Raw genomic sequence first — 16,852 nt, forward strand, 5'->3', positions numbered from 1 at the left:
TGGTAATTCTAAAATTGTTGTACCCTATTTTTGATAATTCTTAATCTAAAATAAAAACAAATAATGAATCTGTATTAATGAAATATTGATGTCAACATTATACATGTTATATATTATTATGGTTTACTTTTTTACAGGATACAGAATCAAAGCCTAAATCAAGAAAGGTAAATATTTATTTCACTTAAAGATAAGATTATTGTCATACTGTTTGAAACATTAGGTAATTAAGATAATTGAATGTAACAATTGAGACAATGTGAAAAGATTAGATAATAAGTTTAAGATTTTAACATACATTTCATACAGCAGACATTACTAGCTGTTAATGAAGAGATGCAGTGATATAGCTTACACTGGAAAATGTCTTCAAATGATTATCAGTAGAAAAGTATCAAAGTTTCTATATATGTTACTAGTGTTTCCTGCAGCTTTTAAAAGGGGCAGGGTAATTTTTTTCTCAGAGTGCACTCTTAGCGAGATTGGCTACACTTTAAGGGCACCCTTTGTGTGGAGGACTACACTTTTAGGGCACTCTTTACATTGGTATAAAGGCACAGTAATAGGGATTTATTCGAAATATACGTAATGTTCATCCCATGCATCATAAAATTATAATCGCCTTGTTCCCCTTTAAATTGTCTACATTTTAAATTCGTAGAGTTAAAAAGTCGAGGTTGTTCGTATTAGATTCAATCATGAACTGTATTTGTACTCTGTCGCTTCAAAGATGTTAAACATAATTTTGAAATTGAATAAAATGTCGGCCATTTAAATTTTGATTTCCTTAAAAGGAACATAACTCGAAATGGTCTTACTAAAAGTCAAATCGCAGAACCGATCTAAATTGCTGCAGGGCGTTATAAAATATGACGGAAAAGGGACATGGCGCCAAGAAAAAACAGCAGGGTGCTATACCACGCCAAAACCTCCTGTGGGAAACATTAGTTTCAGGCTAAAAATTCGTTAGAGAATATGTGATTGAGACATAGAAAGAATAAAGATTACCACAAAATTGATCACAAAATCATGCTCACATTGAAACAGGAGAGCTTATATGTTTAAATTTTGATAATAACTGGGACAGATGCAAGGTTTTCTGTAAGGATTTGCATATTCGGTTATATATGTCATGCATGCATTTGTCTATATGCCATTTTGTTTTTCTTTGTTGACATATTTGTTGTTTTTTTTATAGTGATTAAGATTATAACATGTGTTGACTGCTGTACCCCTATTTTTAGCTCACCTGACCTGAAGGGTCAAGTGAGCTTTTCTCATCACTTGGCGTCCGTCGTCCGTCGTCATCCGTCGTCGTTAGCTTTTTACAAAAATCTTCTCCTCTGAAACCACTGGTCCAAATTTAACCAAACTTGGCCACAATCATCATTAGGGTATCTAGTTTAAAAAATGTGTCCGATGACCCCGCCAACCAACCAAGATGGCCGCCATGGCTTAAAATAGAACATAGGGGTAAAATGTAGATTTTGGCTTATATCTCTGAAACCAAAGCATTTAGAGTAAATCTAACATGGGTTAAACTGATTATCAGGTCAAGATCTATCTGCCCTGAAATTTTCAGACAAATTGGACAACCTGTTGTTGGGTTGCTGCCCCTGAATTGGTAATTTTAAGGAAATTTTGCAGTTTTTATACGACCGCAAAAAAATTTTGAGGTCGTATATTGGTATGACGTTGGCGTCGTCGTCCGAATACACAATGGTTTTCGCACTCTAACTTTAGTTTAAGTGAATGGATCTCTATGAAATTTTACCATAAGGTTCAATACCACAATAGGAAGGTGGGGATTGATTTTGGGGGTTATGGTACCAACAGTTAAGGAATTAGGGGCCAAAAAGGGGCCGAAAATAAGCATTTTTGTAACTTCCAGACATAACTTGTGTGTTAGCATATGGATCTCTTTGACATTGTACCACAAGATTCCATATCACAAAGGGTCAATGCTGGGATTGATTTTGGGGTTAATTGCCTCAAAATTTTAGGAATAAGGGGCCAAAAGGGGGCAAAAAACAAGCATTTTTCTAGTTTCATGACAATAACTTGTGTGTAAGTGTATGGATCTTTCTGAAATTTTACTACAAGGTTCCATTTCACAAAGGGAAAGCTGGAATTGAGTGTTGTGGTAATTGCCCAAAACGTTTAGTAATAAGGGGCCTAAAAAGGGGTTTAAAATAAGCATTTTTTAGTTTCTAGACAATAACTTGTGTTCAAGTGTATGGATCTCTCTAAAATTGTATTACAAGGTACCATACCACAAAGGCAAGGCTGTTATTGAGCTTGGTTTGGGGGGGGGAAAGGGGGGTGGGGGTGATGAATCATAAGGGGGGCGGGGTCAAAAAAGGGGTAATTTTTTTTTCCCTTTTTTTTTTGTTTAAAATTTACATTTTAAGTTAGTTATTTTTTATCACGAAGAGAAAGTAGGAATTGAGTTTTGGGGTTAATTGCTCAAACATTTATGAATAAGGGGCCAAATATTGGTCGAAAATAAGGATTTTTTTAGTTTGCAACAAAAACTTGTGTTCAAGTGTATGGATCTCTGTGAAATTGTATTGCAATGTACCATACCACAAATTGAAGGTTGTGATTGAGGTGGGGGATGATGAATCAAAAGGGGGTTGAAAAAATGTGTGGGGGGTAGGATTTTTTTTTTTCCTTTTTTTTTCTTTAAAATTTTCCATTTAAAGATGGTTGTTTCAGATTTATATATGAAAGAAAATAATAATGATACGGTTATATATCATGAAGAATTGAAATTTAAAATTATGTATATTGGAAATTTAGGTTACATTGGAAAGTAATAATTGGCTTGGGGGGGTGGGGGGGTGGTTATGGCTCTAATGTTTAAGGAATAAGGGGAAAAAAGGTTAAAAAACAAGGGTTTCCATTTTAATAGACACATAATTGAGTAAAGAACATTATTTAAAAGCAGTGTAAGGTTGGTAATTCAAACTCATTTAAATATCTCATCTACACTGCTTTTAAATTATGTAAATTGGAAATTTGCCAATAACTTTATTGTTAATAAATGCATTGGAAATTTGCCAACAATTTTAGTGTAATAAACTTCATTGGAAATTTGCCAATATAAAATTTTGCTGATGAAGGTTTTTTGTTTACCTTTAGCCTTGACTATGAAGTCATTTTCTATTTTTATAGCCTTATGATGTAGTTGAATTATTTAATACTTTTATGATGTGTTTAAATGGGGTTTTATCATGTTTATGGTTGCAAATTTATTGTTTTAGTATAATAAACTCCATTTAAAATTTGCCAATAAAAAAAAATTTTGTTTATTTTTAGCTATGATTATGATGTCATTTTCTATTTTACTTTTATGGTTGCAAAGAAATTTTTATTTTTAGATATTACTGTTAAATGATGCTGATTAAGGTTTTTGCTATGTTTAGCCATGACTATGATGTCATTTTCTATTTTAATATCTGTTATGATGTATTTAAATGGGCTTTTATGGTTACAAAGGAATTTTATTTTTAGATATTACTATAAAATGTTGCTGATGCTGATTAAGGATTTTGTTTATTTTTAGCCATGACTATGATGTCATTTTCTATTTTAATACCTTTATGATGTAATTTCCATTTTTAGATATTACTGTTAAATGATGCTGATTAAGGGTTTTTTGCTATGTTTAGCCATGACTATGATGTCATTTTCTATTTTAATATCTTTATGATGTATTTAAATGGGCTTTTATGGTTACAAAGGAATTTTATTTTTAGATATTACTTTAAATGTTGCTGATTAAGGATTTTTGTTTATTTTTAGCCATGACTATGATGTCACTTTCTATTTTAATACCTTTATGATGTATTTAAATGGGCTCCCATGTATTTAGATTTTTGATTATTTATACATGTTACCAAATTGGTCCACATTGAACAAAAACGGTCCAAATTTCAACTTTATTACATTACATCAAACATTGAATTCTACATATTCTTTGATATATTGAAATTAACAAACAATTTAGTTTATGGATATTCCACCATAATAGGTAAATTAAATTTTTTCCAGTTCTTACACCACATTCATCCTGTGTCAGAAACCTATGCTGTGTCAAATATTTAATGACAATCCAAAGTCATAGCTGTATCAAGCTTGAATTTTGTGTCCATACTTGCCCCAACTGTTCAGGGTTCGACCTCTGCGGTTGTATCAAGCTGCGCCTCAGCGAAGCATTTTATTGGTTATTATCTTGAATATTATTATAGATAGAGATAAACTGTAAACAGCAATAATGTTCAGCAAAGTAAGATCTACAAATAAGTTGTCATGACCAAAATTGTCAGTCGACCCCTTTAGGAGTTATTGCCCTTAATAGTCAATTTTTAACAATTTTTCGTAAATTTTTGTAATCTTTTACAAAAATCTTCTTCTCTGAAACTACTGATACAAATTTAACCATACTTGGCCATAATCATTATTAGGGTATCTAGTTTAAAAAATTTGTCCGATGACCCCGCCTTCCAACCATCATGGCCAACCAACTTGGTTAAAAATAGAACATAGGGGTTAAATGCAGTTTTTGGTTTATATCTCTGAAACTAAAGCATTTAGAGCAAATCTGACAGGTAGCAAAAATGTTCATCAGATTTAGATTTATCTGCCCTGAAATTTTCAGACAAACCGACGACCCATTTTGGGTTGCTGCCCCTGAGTTAGTAATTTTACAAAAATTTTGCAGTTTTTTGTTATTATCTTAGATATCATTATAATATCTAATATCTAATACTATTAATTATGATTTTAACCTTATTTTACATGATTTCCAAAGCATCAGTAAATACAGGTGAGCGACACAGGCTCTTGAGAGCCTCTAGTTGACATTTTTACCTATTATGTCTGTTTGTTTTGTTCACACATTGTTGTCAATATAATGGAATTTTATGTGACTGTCATACAAGTGAGAAGTTTAGCTAGCTATTAAACAAGGTGTTATCCACCATTTTCTATATAAGGAATTGCCTGTACCAAGTCAGGAATATGACAGTTGTTTTGATAAGGGACTTTCTGTTTTGAATTTTCATTGGAGTGTGGTATTTTTGTTATTTTACTTTTTTCAGAGATTAAGATCTTTACAAACATGACAAATAGTACATCTCATTTGACCAACAATTACAGATAAAACACTGTTGGCATATTGTAAGAACTTGTATTAAAAGCCACACTAAAGAGGTCTTAGTATATTGATGCCAATGTTAAGACTAAAATATAGTAATTCAGCTATCCTTTCTTTAAAAAAATGTGCCATAGTTTATGTTTATGATTTAAGTTTGAATAAAAGGAGATGTTGGGAAATATGTCAAGGAGACAACAACACAAAAAGCCCAAATATATTTAGAGGTCAACATAACAGTCCTCAATAATAACAAACAAACTTTGATTTGATAATATTAGTAATACACTAATATTTGGAATATTATAAGTGGAATTTGAGTAGAAATAAATATTTATTTAAATTGTCAGTATTGATTGATATGCAGTTTATTATTTCATTGAATTTACCACTGGACGTTAGGCAAACATTGTTCAATCTATCTTTTCATTAAAATTCAACACATTGTACAGTACAAAAAAAGTATACATGTTTGTGCAATTAAATCCATTATATGAATCTTAGAACAATTATAATAAGCTAACTTTAAATAATCATGTTGTAAGCATTTTAAATTTTTTGCTCTTTTTTTTTGTAGTTGAAGACACCAGTTGACCTAAAGAAGTTGAACGTTGATAAATTTCTAACTAAACTCTACAAAAGCTGAAGTTGATCCCAGTTAAGAAAGGATAGTTTCACATACAATAATCTCCAATATGGGAGATATGAACCTTCTGCATGTAATGCAAAAAAGTGCAATGAAAACTTTTGTTATAAACATGTTATACACATACAATTGAAAGCTGTTGATAATTTTATTTACTGTTTATGCTATTTATTTATTTAATACCTTTAATTATTTGAAGAAAAAAAGAAATTATGATTGAAATACTTTTGGATTTTATGTTCCAATTTGCATTACCATAAATTTTTTAAGTAAAATTATTATCTACTTTAAATGAGTCAATCTCATAGCACCATCATGGAATAAGAAAATCATTTGTGTATTGCCTACAATGAAAGTCAGGGTAGGTGAACTCATAGCACCATCATGGAATAAGAAAATCATTTGTGTATTGCCTACAATGAAAGTCAGGGTAGGTGAAACTTACATATAATTATTCCTGTTGCAACAGTCTTCATGAAACAATATTTCAAAATACCTAAATCATTCCACCCCAATCTTTCAATCCCAATTTTACTTGATGTTTATGATGAAAGCTTGTTAAATTTTCAGGATTGGGTCTGTTCATTTTACATAATTTGGAATGCAAATTGGTTGTTTGCCATTAGGCTTTGACCTCATTTTTTTGTCATGTGTAATAATCCCTTATTTTGAGTAATAGGATAACTATATTTGGTATATGGGATCCTTGCAAGGTCTACATGTCTGTCAAACAGGGTTCACCTGACCTCGACCTCATTTCATGGATCAATGATCAAGGTTAAGTTTTCTTGGCCAAGTATGATCTCCGACAATTTTATTACACATTTTTTTGTCACCTATTCCCCTGAACACAGCAGGTGGTCTGATCAGGGACCCGAATGTCAAGTATGTTAGACATCTAAAAATGCCCAGTGTGTACAGTACCATAAGCAATAGATCAACTATAGTTGGTGTATGGAATGATTGTATGGTGTACATATCAGACTGGCAGGTTTTATCTAACCTTGACCTCATTTACATGGTTTTTGGTCAATTTTAAGTTTTGGTGGTTTGGTCTGTTTCTCAAATACTATAAGCAATAGGACGACTATATTAGGTGTAAGGAATGATTGTAATGTGTACCATACATGTCTATCAGGCAGGGTTTATCTGACCTTGACCTTATTTCATGGTCAATCGTGAATGTTAATTTTTTGGTGGTTATGTCTTTCTCAGATTCTATAAGCAATAAGTCAGCTATATTTGGTGTGTTGAATAATTGCATGGTGAAGCTGTCTGGCAGTGCTCATTTGACCTTGACTCATTTTTATGGTTCATTGAACAATATAAAAATAAGGAGATGTGGTATGATTGCCAATGAGACAACTATCCACCAAAGTACAAATGAAGTGGATGTAAGCAATTATAGGCAACCATACAGCCTTCAACAATGAGCAATGTTTCTAATATGATGTAAACAATAGACTCACTATATTTGATGTTTGGTATGATTGTAAGGTGTTCATGTCTGTCAGGCCTCTGACTGGACCTGACCTAGACCTCATTTCCATGAATAATTTTAAGTTTATTTGTAGTAAAACCTTCATATTAAAGACTTCCAACATAACTTCAATCACAATATGTAAAGCAGGCATGAGTGGTGCACTGTTGTTAGGAATAGATCTCTTATCCATTACTCATATGATATAGTATGAAAGTTTTATGTATGTCAATTTATTACATGTACATGTAGCTGAATATGATCATACAGGTCATATGTGACCATGACCTCAATGTCAGTGTTAATTGCTTTACATAATCAAATATATTAGTTTGGCAACTCTTGTATGAGATGAGGTTTTATTTAAAACATTGCAACAAATGTAATGATTTACAAAAATTTAACATAGTTTTTATTTTACTTGAGTTGATTTATTTCTATTTTTTTTATGGTAGCAAATTTTTTCAATGACAAGGACAAAATTGAGTTTACTGTATTTTTTTATACAAAAATTTCTCTTTTGATATTGTCTTCTGATGGTATTAAAATTGTTAAACTTTATTTGAGTAATTTTTAATTGCATTCTGTGAATATCATGAGAATTGCTCAATATATGTGTATATATATGATTCAACGAGAAGTTGGATAAAGGTAATTTATTCCCTGCTCTTATACTTTAAAGTTATGACTTTAATGTTAAAACAAGGAATTATTTGAATCTGGAATAATTTTGAATTCTGGAAAATTGATTAGAAATGTATGATGAAAACTAACCCAACTAAATAGGGTTAGCCATGCGTGCATGGCTAAGGTTAATTTTACTTTCACTATCATTTCAGTATGAACTAACTGACCCACCTTAGCCATGCGTGCATGGCTAACCCTATTTAGTTGGGTTAGTTTTCATCATATATTTCTCATCAATTTTCCAGAATTCAAAATTATTCCAGATTCAAATAATTCCTTGTTTTAAGTTCAACCAAAATAAATGTTATTTCTATACACACTTGAGTTTGCATTTAATTTTTGTTTTCTCTAAAACTATTATTTGATGACTGTCTCTACAGATCAGAGTTTTTAGAAAGAACATTTGAATGAATGAAGGATGGAATTTTTTAGTTAAAAAAAAGGAAGAAAATACCAGTGTGAAATCGAAGTCCACAAGTTGAAGCAAGATGGACAATTCCTTGGATAATAGAAATAAAATAGAAATTAAGTCTAGGAGAACAGGATTTATTTATTGGCTGTTGTTGCCTTTGAGCTAGCTTTAAGTAACTGCTTGTACTCTTAGATTGGTACTTTGTGTCTTTTGTCTTTATCTTAGTTGTTATTTCTGCCAATCTGATGCGTCAGGCCATTTCCAACGTTTGTTTATAGTTTTTAAAGGCAGTGCCTTAATGCCTTTAATGGTATCCGGCAATAGCCATTTCATTTCTATGTGGGGAGTAAATTTGTCATCACAAAAATCCCGAAAAAGTGGAATTCTTTGTTCATCTATAATATTTATGATATTCTGAATTTTTAGCTCACCGTTCCAAAGGAATGGTGAGCTTTTGCCATCACTTGGCGTCCGTCGTCTGTCGTCGTCCGTCGTCGTCCGTCTGGTGTAAACTATTTCAAACATCTTTTCCTCGGAAACTACTGAACCAATTCCAACCAAACTTAAGCTGAATGATGCTTAGGGTATCTAGAATAAAGTTTGTGTTTTATTTACTGTTTCGTCTAATAAAATGGCCGCCATGGCTAAAAATAGAACATAGTGGTAAAATGCAGTTTTTGGCTTATATCTCAAAAACCAAAGCATTTAGAGCAAATCTGACATAGGGTTTAAGTGTTTATTAGGTGAAGTTCTATCAGCCCTGAAATTTTCTGATAACCCATTGTTGGGTTGCTGCCACTAAATTGGTAATTTTAAGGAAATTTTGCAGTTTTTGGTTATTATCTTGAATTGTATTAATGATAAAGATAAACTGTGAACAGCAAAAATGTTCAGCAAAGTAAGATCTACAAATAAGTACGATGACCAAAATTGTCAATTGTCCCCTTAAGAAGTTATTGCCCTTTAAAATAAATTTTTCACAATTTGTTCATTTAGTTTGCTTACTTAAAAAAATCTTCTCCTTTGAAACTGCTGAATCAATTTCAGCCAAACTTGGGCTGAATGAGTTTCAGAGTATCTAGTATAAATTTTGTATTTTATTTTCTTGTACGTCAAGAAACATAGCCACTATGGCCAAAATGAAACATAGGGGTAAAATGCATTTCTTTGATTTTGAAGAAAATATGACAGATACAAAGAACATTTCAATGGAAGTTTTAAGCCATTCATTAATATATATTGAAAAGCAAAAATAATCATTGATGAAAGATTTAAGCAAAAAATTACAGGTGAGCAATTCAGGCTCTTGAGAGCCTCTTGTTTATTGTACCGGTAATTCATATACACTGGGCATTAAAGAATCGAACATTGTTTTTTATTAGTTTTCAAAACTTTCGATAGAGTTGCGTTTTGCATTATGAACAGTCAACCGTTTCACATACTGGAATTACTAAAAAATCCATGTGAAAGAGTTCTGGTTTATTTCGAGTGGTATTTTAATCTTAAGTTATTAAGATCGTTTCAGTCATTGATATAATAATGAAAAGTCGACTGAACTATGCCTAGTCGCCACATGTCAAATATAAATCAGGTTTATCGGGAATCTGATTAATTTTCTTTTTCTCATCAGAACATTTGGTACCTCCACTTGCAGAAATCCGCCTAAACTATCAATATCCATCTGGAATTTTTCAGAGCTATTGAAAATTGTCCGACCGTCTGACATAGCTTTCATGCGAGACCCTTTGTCAGGTAAACAATTTGATCTATTAGGTCCGATATAAGATTTTTTAAATCCGAAACGAACAGTGCCAGAGTTGACAACCGGGAATCCTGTGAAAAGTTCCATACACTCGGGTTTTTATATGACTGTAAAAATATCTTTGGGGTCGAATATTGCTATCACGTCGTCGTCGTTGTCCAAAGACATTTGGTTTCCGGACAATAACTTTAGTTTAAGTGTATGGATCTCTTTGAAATTTAACCAAAAGGTTCAATACCACAAAAGGAAGGTTGGGATTGTTTTTGTGGGGTGATGGTCCCAACCGTTTAGGAATTAGGGGCCAAAAAGTGGCCAAAAAGAAGCATTTTTCTAGTTTTCAGACAATAATTTGTGTTTAAGTGTATTGATGTCTCTTAAATTGTACCACATTTTACAAAAAGAAAATTTCTTCAAATGTTATTTTTCTTGGAAAGGGGAAAATGGGGGGGGGGGGGGGGGGGGGGGGGTTTCCTCAAGATTTAAGAAATTGTCAATTTTCTGAAGAAAAATTTGGGGTCACAATTTATTTTGCTAATTCTTTGTATATAGTCTGAAAACAGATTTACTAAGTATTGCGCAACAGCACAGTGTATTGCACAAAAGCAAGAAATCTTCAATTGAATATAAATTCAAATCATATAACCAATTTCAAGTTCTTTGACTACAATTATTCTCTGTCAGAAACCTTTAATGTGTCAAATATTTAATTACAATCAAAATTCAGACCTGTATCAAGCTTGAATATTTTGTCCATTTTTGCCCCAACTGTTGGACCTCTGCGGTCGTATCCAGCTACGCTCGGCGAAGCAGTTTATTACCTCTATAAATTGAAGATGTAAAAATCCGAGAGTACCGAACTTATCGGGTTTAACGGACATTACGCAGCTTACAAGTGTTTATTTTAACCCCGGCCCAATGCCAATTAACAAGTGATAATAGTTTGATTGAACGAAAAACAGATGATCGAATATTAATTTCTAGATATGTCTTCTGTTTATGACACACGCCAAAGATGATTAAAGTAAATACCGGCATTGATATAAAAGTGGAATCTTGTCAAGTTGTTGTCACTGGAACATCGATCGAAAGGTTTTGATGCCGAAACTTTTTTTAATAAACTTTCAACTCATCGAAAAATGCTCACTATTTCACATTCCAATGCGGACATTAAAGGACCTCCCATGCCCAAGAAGTTCCGAACTGACAGATTAACAACTACACAAACTGTTACAAGGATTACGATTACCTTAGTACAGAGTCAAGTGTATTATAGTATTAAAGGCAGCCAAGTTGGCATGTACTTCTTATATGGCCCAGTGTTCCAAGACCAGTGCTTTAGTTATTAAATAACAATGTAATATATATATAGGCAGAGACATATAATACAATATGTCTCTGATATAGGCAGTGCTTTTATAGCTACAATGTAATATATTTTAAAGTGTTTGAAGCACAGCAGTAAGTGACTACACAATTCATTTATATGTACCCTATTCTCTTCCTTTAGAATCGCTGACATACCAGACAATGTTCCGCATACACAAATATAGGCTTGTATACCCATCTCTGTCGTGAAATTATATTTTCTGTCTTGACTCTTGCCATCCAGGCATAATTCGGAGCACTCTTAACCTTGATCTTTCAAATAAAGTAAATATTTCTGAAGACATGCTCAAGAATTGTATATAATTTAACTGAAATTGTGTTATTTTATTTAATCCACCAAAAGTACATCACAGTAATTTGGCCTGAACATTGAAGTTGATATTTATATATTTATATATTCCTATGTACATGGTAAAATCCATTGTAATACATTTACTAGCACAAATAGAGGACTGCTCATATTGCAACCGTACTTGAATCACTATCTGAAGCAGCTTTACATCCTTTTAAAGTTACCAGACTAACATACATAACAAGAATATAGTTGTGTCATTTTTTGTCGGGAGTTCGACATTGACAATCACAAACAATACACGTTATTGGTGATCTGGCATGGCAATTTCTTGGAGTCATAATTGGAATTATTAACTTTTCTGCTCGGAGTAATTTTTTTTGAAGAATAATGATTTTCTTGCTACTAGTGGACTCTTCGAGATGCATTATATTACTCAATGTTTTTGAGATAAATTCGCACCAAGCCATCATGATGAACTGGAATGTTTTCTTTTGAAAACCAAATTGACCCTAAATAGTCAATTGCACTTTTTTTTTTAGTGTAAATGAAAAACAATTTGTTTCTCGAAAAAGTCAATTATAAGTTGCTCTAGAGCTGGTAAAATCAATTTAAAAGACATTGCAATAATATGTTATTTGGAAATGCAATGTAGCATTACAATTTACTAGCCATAAATGGCATAATAATTGAAAATGTGTATTAATATCTGATATTGTTAGCCTTTCCTGAAAAGTAATATGTTTGATTATAATCAATGTGGACTATAAAATCACAAAACCTGTAGGTAACTGCCTTCACAGCGCATTCGCGCTTTGATTTCTGATGTGCTGTCACATTTTATATATGCCTGTCCCAAGTCGGGACCTGTCATTCTGTGGTTGTCATTGGTAACTGTCTTTTATATTTGTTTTTTGTTTATTGTTTTGTCATAAATAACTAAAGGCTGTTGGTTTTTTGTTTGACTTGTTTTACATTTGTCATGTCTGCTGACTATACAGTATATGTTCTGCTCATTGTTGAAGTTAAGTTGCCTTAATGTATGTCATTTGAACTAGTAGTAGTTGTTTCACTCCACATCTCCATATTTTATGACACGAAAAATTAAACCAAATGTAGGATCTTTATTTCGTTCCTGGCATAAAGAATCATACTCATTTATGTGATAAACAATTATTTGTGAAATAAACTGAACAAAGATCCTGCATATGATAAAGACTCCTTCTAGTACTGGTGGTCTCTTGGTGGTAGCGTGTTTGTCGTACCTTTAAGGTAAAGACTGGAAAATTGGCATTTGCTGCATCTCCAAGAGGCACATGGCATTCAGGAGTGGGAGCAAAGACTAGCCAACCCACAACCCACATTCATAAAATTGTGTCCAGGTAGGGTCACATGTCTTCCTAACAAACCAGAAACATGGTTTATACCTGTATCACGTTAACAGCATGTTCCTGTCCTTGCAACTGGATGGTAAACAAAAGTTATCCATCCTTCGAAAGTTTTACTGTTACTTTTCAGAGCAAAACCCTGTCATGACTTCTGTAACATTATAATTTTTTTCTACTTGAAATCGGGTTTATTGTTGAATCCTATGTATAGGATGATTAAGTGTTACAAGTTCATTGAGGTTTCCCTATTTGTATATTTAAAATTAAGACTGACCTTGTCCACTCCATTGTTTTATAAAGTCAAAAAAATTGTTACATTTAGTAGCACTATAGTCTTGAAACATACGTACAGACAGACAGACAATAGGAACACATCTGTAGTCATCTGTATTATGTAGATATTCCATAACTGTCAATCAAATCATGATGGCGTCCTTGCCACTAGGAACCCTTTGTTTAATAGCCTCCTTGTAAACAGCACCCTTCTATCAAGAATATAAAAGGAAACGCAAGCTCTAGAATATCGTATCACCTTGTAGATATAAACTCCATATACAGGCGCTTCTGGAATGTTGTAAAGTGCAACTTCACAATAGAAAAGCCTAAATCATTTCTTTTGTCGTAAAGTTTAGTTGTTTTAAAAAGCCTCTTCTTGTCAAACATAGACCAGACGTATGATTTGCAGGATTTCTTTTTTTGTAAGTCTCGTAGGAGATAAGGTTGATTTCCCAAGTTAATTGTCAATTCCTAATTCCTTTATCAAGCAGTTTAAATAATATTTTGTAAAAAATCACTGATTCAAACAAAAAATTCTCTGACACTGACATTATCAAGATGCTAGATTTCTTGATTACGTTTGGAGGACGTGTTTTTCAACAAACAATCGTCATTCCCATGGGAACCAACTGTGCCCCTCTTTTTGTCTACTTGTTCCTTTATTCATATGAGGCTGATTTTATACAGGAACTTCTTAGGAAGAAAGAAAAGAAGTAAGCAGTATCCTTTCACTTTACTTTCCGATATATAAATGATGGTCTCTCACTAAATAATTCAAAATTTGGTGACTATGTTGAACGCATCTATCCCATCGAACTTGAGATAAAGGTAACAACAGACACAGTTAAGTCTGCCTCATATCTTGACTTACATCTAGAAATTGACAATGAGGGTCGGTTGAAAACAAAGCTTTACGACAAAAGAGATGACTTCAGCTTCCCAATTGTGAACTTTCCATTTCTATGCAGCAACATTCCAGCAGCGCCTGCATACGGAGTATATATCTCACAGTTGATACAATATTCCAGGGCTTGTATTTTCTATCATGATTTCCTTGATAGAGGGTTGCTGCTCACAAGGAAGCTATTAAACCAAGAATTCCAAGTGTTGTAGTTGAAATCATCCCTTCTTAAATTTTACGGACACCATCACGAGTTGGTTGACCGCTATGGAATATTCGTTTCACAGATGATAGCGGATATGTCCCTAATGTCGTAACTACAACCCCGCCCCCTTTTCCCGAATGTGACCTACCGAATTAGACTTATTACCGGGTGTGTACTAACATGAGCAACACGACGGGTGCCACATGAGGAGCAGGATCTGCTTACCCTTCCGCAGCACCTGAGATCACCCCCAGTTTTTGGTGGGGTTCGTGTTGCTCAGTCTTTAGTTTTCTATGTTGTGTTTTGTGTACTATTGTTTGTCTGTTGGTATTTTTCTTTTTTAGCCATGGCGTTGTCAGTTTATTTTCGACTTATGAGTTTGAATGTCCCTTTGATATTTTTCGCCTTCTCTTTTTAAACAATTTGATTTACAAACAAAAACAAATGTGTTGCGGCCTTGTTTGTGGGGACAAAATCATATTTGTCTTGTAGGAAGGACAGGACATTTGAGCTTTTAAAGATAGAAACACACATTATGAATTATAGACTGATAAAAAAATAAAAATGCTCCAACAGACTACATCAGATGAGTTATTATAATTGTGTATTGTTTGGTTAATACCCATTATCTCTTTTATTATCATCATTACAGTTTTGTAATAAAATTTAAACTTTTTAACTATTCCTCATGCACAACTGAAACATCGACTTCCTTCTAATTAAACAGTTTTTTCTCTTCTAAAATAATAATTTGGAAATCGTTGAAACAAACTTCTTGTTAGATTCCAACAGCAAATACGAAAAACATCAAACTGGTCGACTTTGATTGACAACATATTTGTTGAGTTTGGTGGATTGATATTAAAAACAATCGGTTTTTCAACCGGTACTAATTATGCACCTCTTCTGGTCCGATATGTTTTTTTTGTAAATGAAATACAATTCATACAAAACCTCATCAAGGACAATAGAAAAAGCGTCTTGCGTCAAAGTTCTTTAACTATCACTTTCAGATACTATTATATTGATGTTGTCTTTTCACTCAATAACCCAGATTTCAGAGATAGCTTGCATCTCATATACTAGTATCACAGTGAACTTGAGGACATCTGGATCTTTCTTTTGGTATTTACACAGATGTACGACTTCATACTAGGATTTATGACAAACATGACGATTTCAGCTTTCCGTTTGTCAACTTCTCATTTCTAAGCAAAAACACACACTCTGTCCTATGATATAAGTTAAACATATAAAAATAAGGAGATGTGGTATGATTGCCAATTAGACAGCTATCCATCAAAGTTCAAATGAAGTGGATGTAAGCAACCGCACGGCCTTCAGCAATGAGAAAACCCCATACCGTATACGTATATCCGGCTCTGAAAGGCCCCGACGTGAAAAATATGACACAATTCAATTGAAAAAAGTAACGGCCTAATTTATAACAAATCAATTTAAGAAAATACAAATATAACAGACATGAACCAACGACAACAACTGAACTACAGGCTCCTGACTTGGGACAGGCACATAAAGAATGTGGCGGCGTTAAACATGTTTGCAGACGCCAAACCCTCCCCCTAACCTGGTACAGTGGTGTAACAGTACAACATTATAACAAAAAATAAAAATCAGTTGGAAAGGTCCTCAGATCGATACAAAGCACACAAAAATAAACTGATAAAAACACAAAAGACACAAAGAACAGATCTGAGAGTACACGCAGTTACTGGAAGCTAGTTCATAGCAAATAACAACTTATAAAAAAAAATCATATATCTAAGAGTAACATGTACTTAATAAAACTGTATTCTGAGGCATTTTTGCACCCATATATATTAGCGGATTTATTTGATTATGTTGATTACTTTGTAACATGCTCCACGGTGAGTTTTGAGTGTCTACTGTCAACTATTACATTGATGTTAACTATAATTAATGGCATATATAATGTTAGTCGACACGTAGGTTTAGTTATAATATACGGTATATATATAAAGTTATTTCAGCTGCTGTATCTCAAGTTGTTAATTAGGTCTTTCCACTTTTCTGTGGAAAGACCTATTGTATTTGTTCTGATTATTATTTTTTTCTTCCGTCAAATTTTGTTATCGCGTAAAATTTTTGTTTCGCAATATGTTGCTAAGATATTTCTTATATAGTATCATACAGTTTATGCGCTTTTTATTTTCACCCATTCTAAGCCGAACAATTTTCTTTGTAAGAGTTATCTCCCTATTCACTGTTTATCAAGTG

The 16,852-nt window shown here is 32.9% G+C and overlaps 1 protein-coding gene across 1 annotated transcript in view; it reads left to right on the forward strand.

The window, feature by feature from the left end:
* Positions 1-7,978, forward strand: part of LOC127725645 (uncharacterized) — a 28,682-nt gene extending 20,704 nt beyond the window's left edge. The window contains exons 9-11 of the mRNA XM_052232746.1: positions 138-167; positions 5,736-6,169; positions 6,239-7,978. Of these exons, the coding sequence (XP_052088706.1) occupies positions 138-167; positions 5,736-5,804 (99 nt within the window). The 3' untranslated portion in view covers positions 5,805-6,169; positions 6,239-7,978. The remainder of the gene's footprint in view (positions 1-137; positions 168-5,735; positions 6,170-6,238) is intronic.
* Positions 7,979-16,852: the final 8,874 nt, after the last annotated feature.

Source organism: Mytilus californianus, unplaced genomic scaffold (assembly GCF_021869535.1).
Source record: "Mytilus californianus isolate M0D057914Y unplaced genomic scaffold, xbMytCali1.0.p SCAF_15, whole genome shotgun sequence".
Classification (NCBI taxonomy): Eukaryota; Metazoa; Mollusca; class Bivalvia; order Mytilida; family Mytilidae; genus Mytilus; species Mytilus californianus.